This window comes from Monodelphis domestica, chromosome 6, assembly GCF_027887165.1.
Source record: "Monodelphis domestica isolate mMonDom1 chromosome 6, mMonDom1.pri, whole genome shotgun sequence".
Taxonomy (NCBI): domain Eukaryota; kingdom Metazoa; phylum Chordata; class Mammalia; order Didelphimorphia; family Didelphidae; genus Monodelphis; species Monodelphis domestica.
The window spans coordinates 142,340,485-142,353,666 of NC_077232.1; the positions used below are offsets into that span (position 1 = coordinate 142,340,485).

General features: G+C 35.7%; 1 protein-coding gene across 4 annotated transcripts in view; it reads right to left on the minus strand.

Annotated features, from left to right (window-relative positions):
- The window catches only part of LOC103097375 (uncharacterized), a 150,492-nt gene that overhangs the window by 4,564 nt on the left and 132,746 nt on the right, over positions 1-13,182 (minus strand). For all 4 annotated transcript variants that reach the window (XM_007496430.3, XM_007496429.3, XM_056802642.1 and 1 more), the window contains one exon: positions 774-830. In XM_007496430.3, coding sequence (XP_007496492.1) covers positions 774-830 — 57 coding nt within the window. The remainder of the gene's footprint in view (positions 1-773; positions 831-13,182) is intronic.

Sequence of the window (13,182 nt, forward strand, 5' to 3'; positions counted from 1 at the left end):
GGTCATAAAACCCTATCAATGTTGGGATTTTAATCCAAGTCTAGAATCTAGAATCTAGAACCACTGCTCTTTTTCTCATTGAAGTCTGGTTAGGATTTATATAGGACAGCAGTGTTTCCGGTCAGGAAAAGGGGTACAATAAAATGTACAGAGCCATTAAAAAACAAGGTGTGCTTGGGTGAAAATAAGTCAACCATTTTACATAAATGGAGGATTAATATGGGGAAGCAGAGGGAAATAAAGCTAAGAAGCATCCTTTGGGGAATAGGGGAATGGGGAGGATTGAAAGCCAGGAGAAGCAATTTGGACTTTTTTTTTCCTGATGGGATCCCTCATCAATAACAGGATACAGACAGTGTAATAGCAATATTTGTTATTCAGGCAGCATTTCAGTGATGGATAAGATGAGGCAAGGAGGGTGGGAAAGATTGAAAGTTAGGAAACAGTTGCAGTAGTCTGGGTATAAAATGTTGAAGTGAGTGATCAGTGCAATTAAAAAGAAACAGAGTAGAAATATCTAACTATCTCAAATCCTGTCAATCAACTTAAAATTATTGCTTTCTTTAAAAATATCACTGTTTAAATATTTAACCTTATTTATTTTGATACAGACTCTGGTTTGATTTAAGGTAGGCTGTGTTTGACAATCCCACCTAACAATAAATATTTCATAATAACCTGGTTTCAAATGATGAAGCTCCAGGTGTCAATTTTCTTTAAATAAAATACAAATGAACACTTCCACAGTATAATTATGAAACAAATAAACTTACAAAAATTCTTCCTTGTTCCAAAGAACTTAACTCAATACCATAATGTGCTGATGTTGCCTACCAAGAAGAAATAGAAATGTTAATGATTTTTAGAGGATTCAAACCTGAATTAAAGAGGTATGCTGTCTTCAAAGACACCTTTTAACAAAAGAAAAAGCATGAGGAAGTAAAAATAAACTTATTAAACTAACATATATCACAGTCTAGCACCCCTTTGAGCTATACTCAACCAACTCATATTTTGATCCTGGGGTTGACTATCCCAGGTCCAAGGTATTTGATGGTTCTACATTCCTGAAAGCGTGTCATGAGCCTTCTCCAATTTGTTTACCTTTAATAGTCAGACAATTAACACAATTAGTTTAAAGCAAAAACATCTATTGAAATGACATAACATGACTAACTGTAAAAACAACAACAACAACGTGCTCATTGATCTGGGATATATCCTTCCATGCATATGCAGAGTACCAATACCAGTCTCAAACTGGTAACTTGGTAAGATTCTTCTGGCCAGCCTAAGTCTTTGCCTAGAAATTTCTGTTCTACCTATCTGCCAATAAAGGTCTTGACTTTGTCTCTCTGGCTCCTAGAAAGCAAGTAGGGAACAAAGCAAGTAAGTATACTTAGAACCTAACCTACATGGCAAATGGAAGGTTCTAGGTAAGGCAAAACTCAGCCTTCAAGAAACTTATCCCAGAGATAGCTTGTGATGGCACTTTATCATTTCATTTGACACATGTTTCCTGACATCTTTGGTTCAGTCCTCCATACATCAGGCTAGTGGCATGCATGAACATTTCTTTAAAGTTTATGGAAATAGGGGGCAGCTGGGTAGATCAGTGGATTGAGAGCCAGGCCTAGAGACGGGAGGTCCTAGGTTCAAATCTGGCTTCAGACACTTCCCAGCTGTGTGACCCTGGGCAAGTCACTTGACCCCCATTGCCTAGCCCTTACCACTCTTCTGCCTTGGAGCCAATACACAGTATTGACTCCAAGAAAGAAGGTAAGGGTTTAAAAAAAAAGTTTATGGAAATAAAGCAGGTAGGTAGGTTAAAAAAAACTAAGGAATTTCTTCATGGGAGGAATTCTGTTCATTCTGTGATGCTAAATCTCACAATTTGATTGTGTTCTTTGCTTTTCAGTGGCTTTAAAGAAGTGTTCATGAACATGCACACATACAAACACTCACTCAATTTGCAAAATAACTAAAAAAAATTTTTTTTATATATACTTATTCAATAGATAGTAGCAAGAAATTGGAGCGTTAGGTGGCACAATGGATAAGGCTCAGAGCCTAAAGTCAAGATGACATGAGTTCAAATCCAGACTCAGACACTCACTAGTTCTATGACCCTGGGTAAGTCACTTCACCTTGTTTGCTTTAGTTTCTCATCTGCAAAATGAGCTGGAGAAGGAAATAGCAAACCACTCTAATATCTTTGCCAAGAAAACCCCAAAAGTGATCAAAAAGTGTCAGAATGACTGCAGCAACTGAACAACAACATTTGGGGAGCAAGTAGCAATTAGTTAATAATTGCAAGCTATTAGATGAAATTCACAGGGCTGCTTCCAAAATAACCAGCTGTTTGACTGAATTCAACCACTCAACATGTTTCACACCAAACCAGTCAGGAGACATTCTTTGTGAAATGCTGTTATTAGATGTGATTATTATCAGCATTTGTCATGGACATTGTCATGGAAAACTTTCATTTATTTCTGTGGGGAAAACTGTATTTATAGTCTTCTAAATTGCACTTGATTTAATATGTACTTATCATGGCAACAGCGGGAAGGCGTTTTATAAGAGAGTGTTGTATCTCCAGGCCACCAGCTGCCTGTCAAGCCAAGTCAATAAGCAAATAAAACCATTCCAGGTACCATGTGAAGGAGATACTCAGCTTTAAAAGGACTAGGGCTTGTTAATTCAGTGCTCATTATTTGGAAAAATTCTCTTAACCTGAATGCATAATGGGGGAGGGGGAAGAACAGGAGTGTATATACCCAGGTAAATCTTTTTTCCTCCAGTGGCAGGTAGTTGGGTTTTTTTTTTTGTTTTTTTTTTGCTAAAGGTCCCTCTATTGTATCAAAGCATAAGCTGATCAAAGAAGAAAGGAATAGCTAAACTGCTTTGAGCTTTAGCTTTTGCATCTGTAAAATAGAAAACATCAAATTGATTTCCCTTTTTAGTTTACAGTGGATTCTGGAAGAGAAAAAATATGTGAAAGCTTCTCCTTTACTAGGTTAGACCAATTTGATTTAAATGGCATGTATCAATTTTTATAAAAAAATTTTTCTAATGAGTGATTGTTCAGATAAACCTGCATTCTGAAAGCAAGAAAATGTAAACATAATGAGAAGGTTTTCCCCTTGCAAAAAGTCCATGTGTACTATCTAAGGAACCACTTGGTTAAGTATGGAGGGAATCATCTCTGCTAAATTGGATACTAAGTAATAAATTCTTTCTTTGGCTATCTATGAAATAAAGAAAAATAAATGAAATAAAGTGTCCATTAGACCTCTGTAGTCCCCTCAGTGACAGTGGTGCAAGGTAGGCAAAGGCGGCAGGAATTCCCAAGTTTTTCCTTATTGAAAAATGTCTATTTTCATATGTTGGCAAATATTAGACCCCCAAATTGTGACAAAATTAGAGCAATCTCCATGGTGTTTCTCTGAAAAGGTGTTGTAATTTCAGAAAGATTTTTGTTCTGAAGTTATCCCTTTTCCTTAACTTAATGTAGACTTGGCTATGACTGTTGTTTTTTTTTTGTTTTGTTTTTTTTAATATAACTTTGGTGTCTACATTATCATAATCCGGTGGAAGGAGGGATTTACAATTGTAGCATCAAGCAAGAAAGCATATTCCATGTGGTCTCTGTGGCGCAATCGGTTAACAGCTGTTAACCAAAAGACTGGTGGTTCAAGCCCACCCACGGATTAAAATCAGGTGGCAGCTGGGTGGGTCCTAGGTTCAAATCTGGCCTGAGACACTTCCCAGCTGTGTGACCCTGGGCAAGTCACTTAACCCTCATTGCCTAGCCCTTACCACTCTTCCTCCTTAGAGCCAATATACAGTATTGACTCCAAGACGGAAGGTAAGGGTTTAAAAAAAAGAAAGAAAGAAAGCATATTCCATTCAAATTCTTTTTCCATAGTCAGCATCTAATCTGTTTTTAATTATAATTAAGCCTCTACTGCTAATTGACAAAGTATATTACAGCAATGGGCCTGCAATATTGCCTGGTAGTAAATGGCTCCTTTATCCTACTAAGAAGTTCAATATGATGTTTGTTTTCTTCTATTGGAGCTGGCAGGAGGTTGTTAGGCCATAGAGCGGGGAAGCCAATGACTTTTAAGGATGGTCCGTCCTGTTGTTGAGAAGGATTCTGAGAACTATGACTTTGGAAATCAGATAAAAGGGAAAAAAATAATGTTTCCTACTTCAGAGACATGCCAGTTCAGCTATTAAAAGGAAAGTGTCACAAAGACCTGGTTTTGGACAAGATAAAACAAAAGATAATCTATCAGAACTCTGGATGGTTCCACGGGGGCAGAATCCAAGGTTCTGGTGGAATCTGAATGAGTAAGATGAGAATTCTGGAGAAGAGATGGCATAATTGAGAAATGATTTCCAGTAGCACAAAGGAGATCATTGAGAAAATGAAAAATTAAACAAAAGGAGATGTGCCAGCCATTTGGAAAAATAAGGAACATTAAGTAGAAGAGACTGAGTTAAGAATTCTTAAACCTGGGAAATATTCAAAGTAGGGTGGAAAGCTGGACCCAGTCTATAATCCCTACCTACTTACATGAGGAGATGGGAGAAAGGGGGGTGGCAAAGCAGGGGGATGACTGTTCCAAGTAGTTCAGACCAATGGAGAACCAAAGAGATGGAAGATTAGAAGGTCATCATAGGGGGAAAAAAATACCCTCCCATATATCAGTACCATAAGGCCCAACCCCAGTTATGCTGTCCTAGTTAAAACTCTGATAGACATATAACATAGACATACACATAGACATGTACAGGGACCCACAAAATATCTGGAAGAAAGCCTTCAGTATCTCAGATGGATTCTTTTTGGAGAATCTATGGGAGATTATTTATATATATAGAATTACACAAGATGAGATGGCACTTCTGGGTTGAAATCAGCACCTATAAAGGAAATATTTCTTTCCATAAGTTCACAAATCTATCAAAAATTTTTTTAAATACCATAATTCATTGAATGAAAAACACAGGATGGATTCTTAGCTTTAGATCCAAAATGACAATAGTTCATTAAGCGAAAGAGGCAGAGAAAAGAATGTCCTATAAGGAGATACTCTAAAAAATCTGACCTATAACAACTGATATTTTAAGTTAACAAATGATATATATAACTATGAAAAATATTTGTAATGCCATTTATTGATATAGTTCCAAGTTATTTGGTTTGTTAAAAATGAATTTGATTAAGCTAAGGGAATACAGATATACATCTTTTTTAAATTCTCTTTTAAGTCATATCCAAAAGTACAAGAACTATTCACCAAGAACTACCAAATATGGATGCATATATGTAATGTGGTGTCTAATTCCAAATATTAGGCTTGGAATCAGAGGTCCTGAATAGGAGGTCTCCTGGTTTTACCACTGTGTGAAAGGCAAGTCACAACCTCTTTGGATCTCAGTTTCTTCAACTTTAAGTTGATAGATTTGGCTTAGACTAAATGATTTCTTTTTTTTTTTAATTTGAACATTTTTATTTATTTAATTAATTTAGAATATTCTTCCATAGTTACATGATTCATGTTCTTTCCCTCCCCTCCTCCCACCCCCTCCTGTAGCCAACATGCAATTCCACTGGGTTTTACATGTGTCATTGATCAAGACCTATTTCCATATTATTGATATTTGCACTTGGGTGATCATTTAGAGTCTATATCCCCAATCATATCCCCATTGACCCATGTGATCAAGCAGTTGTTTTTCTTCTGTGTTTCTATTTCCACAGTTCTTTCTCTGGATGTGGATAGCATTCTTTCTCATAAGTCCCTCAGCAGGACCAAATGATTTCTAAAGGCCCCTTTGAGGTCAAAATCTATGTGCTATGATCCCATGATCCAGACACAGTTTCATGAATACCATCTGATGATAAAATACAATAGGTGTAGCTACACATTCATTTATAGTACAGCTGAAAATATAAATAAAGTGTTGAAGATATGTCATATGTGGTAGCAGATATGGAATGGGAGAAAGGAGGGTTTCAGAGGGATAGCTAGTATCTTCTAGAAATAATTTTCTTTTGGAAATAATGCAAATTTTTAAAATAATTCAAAAGAATTTAAATTTTAAAGTAATTTTGAAACCATAAATATGAATATCACTATAATTCTTAAATGGGTGAATAACTACTTAGAGAATAGGCTAGCTCCTTGGCAGAACTCCTTGATATAAATCAGAAATTAATGAACTATTAATATCACTTTAAACTTGGAAAAAATACTTTATGGTTTTCAAAATGCTTCAATGTGTTAGCTCATTATCACATTTTATAGATTAAACAAATCCTAAAGCTCAAAAATTTAAGTGACTTGTCTATTGGCACATGAATGAGTTTTAAGTAATAAACTAATAAAATAGATTCAGGTTTTTTGATACCCAAGTTAAATGATGGAGAAACTAAGTAATATTCAATACATGTTGACTGAAAATAAATTGAAGGTATTAAAATAGGCAAGGAGGAGACCAAGCTATCATTCCTTGCAGATGATATGATAGTCTACTTAAAGAATCCCAGAGAATCAACTAAAAAGCTAGTCAAAATAATCAACAACTTTAGCAAAGTTGCAGGATACAAAATAAACCCACATAAGTCATCAGCATTTCTATATATCTCCAACACATCTCAGCAGCAAGAATTAGTAAGAGAAATTCCACTTGAAATCACCCTAGACAATATAAAATACTTAGGAATCTATCTGCCTAGACAAACACAGGAACTATATGAACACAACTACAAAACACTCTCCACACAATTAAAACTAGATCTAAAAAATTGGAAAAACATTGATTGCTCATGGGTAGGATGAACTAACATAATAAAAAGGACAATCCTACCCAAATTAATTTACATATTTAGTGCTAGACCCATTCAACTAACAAAAAACGTTTTTACTGAATTAGAAAAAATCATTACAAAGTTCATTTGGAAGAACAAAAGATCAAGGATATCAAGGGAAAGAATGAAAAAAAAATGCCAAGGAAGATGGCCTTGCAGTCCCAGATATGAAACTATACTATAAAGCAGTAGTCATCAAAATAATATGCTACTGGCTAAGAAACAGAAAGGAGGATCAGTGAAATAGATTTGTGGTAAGTGACCTCAGCAATACAGTCTATGATAAGCCCAAAGATCCCAGCTTTGGGGACCAAAATCCACTATTTGATAAAAATTGCTGGGAAAATTGGAAGACAGTATGGGAGAGATTAGGTTTGGATCAACATCTCAAACTCTACACCAAGATAAACTCAGAATGGGTGAATGACTTAAATATAAAGAAGGAAACTATAAGTAAATTAAGTGAACACAGAATAGTATACATGTCAGATCTTTGGGAAAGGAAAGATTTTAAATCCAAGTAAGAGTTCGAAAAAAATCGCAAAATGTAAAATAAATAATTTTGATTACATCAAATTAAAAAGTTTTTATATAAACAAAACTAATGCAACCAAAATTAGAAGGGAGGAAACAAATTAGGAAACAATCTTCATAACAAAAACCTCTGACAAAGGTCTAATTACTCAAATTTATAAAGAGCTAAATCAATTGTACAAAAAATCAAACCATTCTCCAATTGATAAATGGGTAAGGGACATGAATAGCCAGTTGTCAGCCAAAGAAATCAAAACTATTAATAAGCACATGAAAAAGTGTTCTAAATCTCTTATAATCAGAGAGATGCAAATCAAAACAAATCTGAGATATCACATCACACCCAGCAGATTGACTAACATGACAGCAACAGAAAGTAATGAATGTTGGAGGGGATGTGGCAAAGTGGGGATATTAATGCATTGCTGGTGGAGTTGTGAATTGATCTAACCATTTTGGAGGGCAATTTGGAACTATGTCCAAAGGGTGATAAAAGCCTGTCTGCCCTTTGATCAAGCTATAGCACTGCTGGGTTTGTACCCTAAAGAGATAATAAGGAAGAAGACACGTACAAGAATATTTATAGCTGTGATCTTTGTGGTGGCAAAAGATTGGAAAATGAAGGGATACCCTTTAATTGGGGAATGACTGAACAAATTGTGGTATATGTTGGTGATGGAATACTATTGTGCTCAAAGGAATAACAGACTGGAAGAATTCCATGTGAACGGAATTGATGAAGAGTGAGAGGAGCAGAATCAGGAGAACATTGTACACACTGTGGTACAATCAAATGTAACGGACTTCTCCTTTTGTGGCAATGCAGTGATCCTGAACAACCCAGAGGGATCCATGAAAAAGAACACTATCCACATTCAGAGGAAAAACTGTGGGAGTAGAAACACAGAAAAACAACTGCTCGATTACATGGGTTGAGGGGCATATGATTGGGGATGTAGACTCTAAATGAACATCCTAGTGCAAACATCAACAACATGGAAATGGGTCCTGATCAAGGACACGTGTAATACCCAGTGGAATAGCATGTTGGCTACGAGAAGGGTGGGGAGAGGGAAGGGAGGGAAAGAATATTATTCTTGCAAACAAGGAATAATGTTCTAAATTGATCATATAAAATTTTTAAATTATTTATTTATTTATTTTAAAATATTTTCCATGGTTACATGATTCTTGTTTTCTCCCTCCCCTAATTTTGACTTCTATAAAATTTTATCTAGAACTGAAAACAAATCTCTTTGCCTTAGTTTCCTTAACTGCAATATAAGGGGATTGGACTGGCTGTTCTTAAATGTGATTTGATTTTATTAGGAACTTAACAAGCATGAAATAAAATAAGCATTTTCATATAAAAAGAACATATAAAGAAGATTATACATAAAATGGCATTGAATTTTGTGAACTATATGCTTTCAAGGGGAACTGGTGATGTACAGTTTATATTTAAGTGCATAATAAATTTGACATGTAGCTTTTAAAATAAAATAAAATAAAATAAAATAAAATAAAACATTACCTTCCAATATATGAATCAAAATTGTGTGTTTTTCCCAAGGCAGAAGATCAGTAAGATCTAAGCAAAGGGGGTTAAGCCATATAGCTAGGAAGTCATAGAGGCCAAATTTAAACCTAGGACCTCCCATCTCTAGACCTGGTACTCAATCCAACATGTCACCCAGTTGCTCGTACACATTCTTGATGATTGAATTATGATTTAGAAATACCCTTAAAACTTTGCCCTCAAGTTGCTATATTTTTCTCAACACATTTTAACCTTTGTTTTGTAGGTCCTCCCTTGATATGAAGGGTCCATTGATATTTTCTGTTTCATTCTCCTCTCCTAGATTATCTGAGAAGTTCTTATTTATACCACCTATGTCATCACCAGTTCCCCTTGAAAGCACATAGTTCACAAAATTCAATGAAGGAATAGATACATTTGGAGGTCAAACATCTATGATTGATATCAAAACTCTTCAAAATAAATAAATAAAACTAGCAATATCTATCATTGTGCAACTCTTTCCAAAAGTCTCTACCATCTCTGTTACCTCCAGTATTTCTTCAGGTAAGCTTTTTAGTTCCTCAGCTAAGTTTCTTCACTTTGGCTCCACTCTTTCTAGTATATATGAACAAATATTACTCTTCCTGTCCATACCCTTTACTATATTTCTCTATCTATAGTTCATTCCTCCTTTAATTCCCCAAAGCCTAAAGCAGATATTACCAGTTGTTGCTTCCCATTGCAGTTCTCTTTGCTGCCCTAAATGGTGCAGACCTGTACTTGCAGCCCCTGCTTTTACTATATGTAATTGGTTCCTGCTCTCCATTCTCATTCCCAACATGGTCCTCTCTCCATATTGTGAATGGCATTTTGATCTCCTTTTATCTGTCTATTGCTCCTAGAAGATAGTGCCAGTCAGATGTCCTCTGCTGATGCTCTACATGCAGTTCTAGACTATGTGCGACCAACCCTACACTTCTTAACTTTCAGATCTTTTCCTAGAGAACCAGTCCATCATAGTCTATAGAGAAAGAGCATCCATTGCAGAATCCCTGTTTTGAGAGAAATTTGCAGTTCAAGACAGAGCTTCAAGCCTTCTGAGACCTTCCCTTGTACTGCTTTCCTTCTACCTTGGTTCCATAGATGTGCCTACTCAAGCTCACTTGCCCTGCAGTCTAGAGGAAGTTGGGTGGTACAATGCTTAGAGTCCTGAGTCTGGAGTCAGGAAGACCTGAATTCAAATGTGGCCTTTGATGCTTGTACAAACTGTGTGATACTGGGCAAATCAATTCTATCTTCTTCAGTTTCTTCAGCAGTAAAATGAAGATAATATTAGCATTCTACTTCATAGGTTAGAGTGCTTAGCACAGTGCTTGGCACATCATGGGCATTTAATTAATGCTTGTTTTCTTCCTTCCTCTCTTTGTTTTCCTTCCTCCTTTTTCTTTCAGTTCTTCTTTCTTTCCTTCCCCTTTCTTCTCCTTCCTTCTTTCATCCCTTCCTTCCTTCTTTCATTTCTCCCTCTCTCCTTCCCTCCCTCCCTCCCTCCCTCCCTTCCTTCCTTCCTTCACTTTTTCTTTCCATTTAAGATTTCTTCCAAAAAAAATGACTAATATGGGAAAATGTTTTACATGATTGCACAAGTAAAATCATTATCAGATTGCTTACCATCTTAGGGAGAGGGGTGGAGTGGGAGAGAGTAAGGAGGAAAAGTGGAAAGGAGGGGGAGAATTTGAAACCCAATTTTTTTCAAAATGAATGATTTTATATTTAGTAAAGAATTCCTGTTTGATCCTGAGTAACCTGCTTGACCCAACATATATTGAAGGCAGCCAAGAGGGAGCCAGAAAAATTTTTCCATCGTCTATGTCAAATTCAGACAATTGATAGGACGAATGCTACATAGAAAGTGCTTTAAGATTGAGCCTACTCTCTCCAAGGATCAAGGTGGTAGAGGGGAAAGTACATTCCTAGGTAGGGGGGAGATGTTTATACTTCTGCTTTTTCTATGTTTTCTCAGTAAATGTAAAAACTAATTGATGTTAATTGGTTAAATAAAACTGGCAACTGATATTGGGCAGAACACATTGGAATTGGGGTTCAATTAATAGCCTTATCAGGGTTCCCCAAGTGGGAGATGGAGCCTATTTCTGGGGGATTTGATTCATCAGTAGGCATATGAATTGGGATGAGATGCCCAGAGCTTAGTATGGGCTACACATAACATAATATTATTAAATATTGTCTTTTATTTTGTCATTTCTTGTGTCTTTAAATTTTTTATTGTAAGTCTATATAGACTTTTCCTAATAAAGCTGCAAGTGCTTCAAGTTCAAAACCCTTGCCTTCTATTATCATTACTTTTATGTTTTCTTACTGTGCACAGTAATGATCATGATAATACTACTAATAATAGCAAACTTATTGGCTTTAAGGTTCACAAAGCTTTATGAATATTATCTCATTTTATTCTCACAATTTCCCTGAGAGGTAAATGCTATTATTATTCCCATTTTACAGATGAGAAATTGAAGAAAAGACACTTAAGTGACTTACCCAAAGTTACACAACTAGTAAGAGATTAGATTTGAACTCAGGTCCTTTTGATTCCAAGAATCTATCTACTGCTCTACCTAGTTGCCTTGTAAAAATGTGGTCTGCACATTTTTAATTGTCACTATGAGTTAATCTTGACACAAAATACAGACCACTATGACTGCTGGGAGTGTTTTCAAGAATTAATTTTAAAAAACTTGGGCCATACTTAGCTAAAACTTTATTTTAAATTAACAGAATGTTAGAGAAGGAAGTGAATGTTGAGATCTTCTGGAACAACTGCCTAGAGGTAAAAGGACTTGTCCAAAATTACAGTGCTAATGAGAAGCACAGGTGGGTCTTAAAACCATGTCCCTTGACTCCAAGGCTAATGCTCCTTCTCATGCATCATAGGTAAGTCACTAAAATGTTTCTATTACAACCACTCCAATACAAAGCACCTAAATCATATTTTGAAATGACAGTCCTCCTTTAGTTTTGTTTGCTACAGTTTGTGTTATCACAAGTTATCATGGGGAGAGACAGATATACCAAGTATTCAGGCAGAGATTAATGTGGTATGCTTAAATACTTTGACCATATAATGGAAAGACACGAGTCTTTGGAAAAGACCCTGACACGGGAAGATTGAAAGCAAAAGAAGAAGAGAATGGTAGAGGATAAGATGGATAGAGTATCATGGAAACAACAAACATGAGCTTGGACAGACTTAGAGAGAGAGTGGAAGATAGACGGGTCTGGCATGCTATGGTCCATGGGGCCACAAAGAATCAGACATGACTGAATGACTGAACAACAAATGTTTTCAGGAATTACTGAAGCAAAAGTTTCAATTAAGTCACTGAGAAAAATAACACAGAGGAGTGGATAGACCAGTCCAGGTCATGAAAGTCATGGTTTGCTGGGCCAACTTCAAATGGCATTTGGTGAAAATCTAACCATTTCCTAGAAAACCATTCTCATAGTTTTTCTTTCCTAAAAAACGACCAATATCATCATGTAGAAAACTTTGTTCTCTTTTGTATCAGGCTCCTGAAACTACTTCTAACCCTGAGTAATTTATAAGATGTTGCAAATGGCTTTTAAGTAAATTAAAGAGAGATATGGGAAAAACAAACTATTAAAACCACAAGTTCATCTCTTTTATGAAAGCATCTATTTCCTTGATTTACTTTACCACTTTAATTTAATTAATAAGTATTTAATGGCAGTTGATTAAGTGACATATTAATGAGTTTAGGAAATTATTTCTATTTTGATTCATATTAAGATGATCCATAAATAGAATGTGCTTGTAGAACATATTGGTGGAATTGTATGGCATATCTAATCTAATGAAAGGGAAATTGCCTCATTTCTCTGGTAGACTAAATCTAAGGAAAAGGTCAGGACCTCATAAAGAAGATGGATTGGGATGATTTTTTTATAACTATAGCATTATGTCAATAGAAAGGGCTAGGCAAAAGGACATTTAATTCATAACCCTATTTTAATATACAGTTTTTTCATATAGGCATATTTTCATATACTTCAAACTGGTATTAAGTCCCTCATTAGAGCAATTCTCTACAGATAGGTATCTTTTTTTTTTAAGCTCTCCACTGAGGGGTTCTTCCATTTCCCTTGATAATCTGGTTCCTTGTCCAATAATCCTTCCAGTCAGAAAGTCCTTTGTATTTGAAAG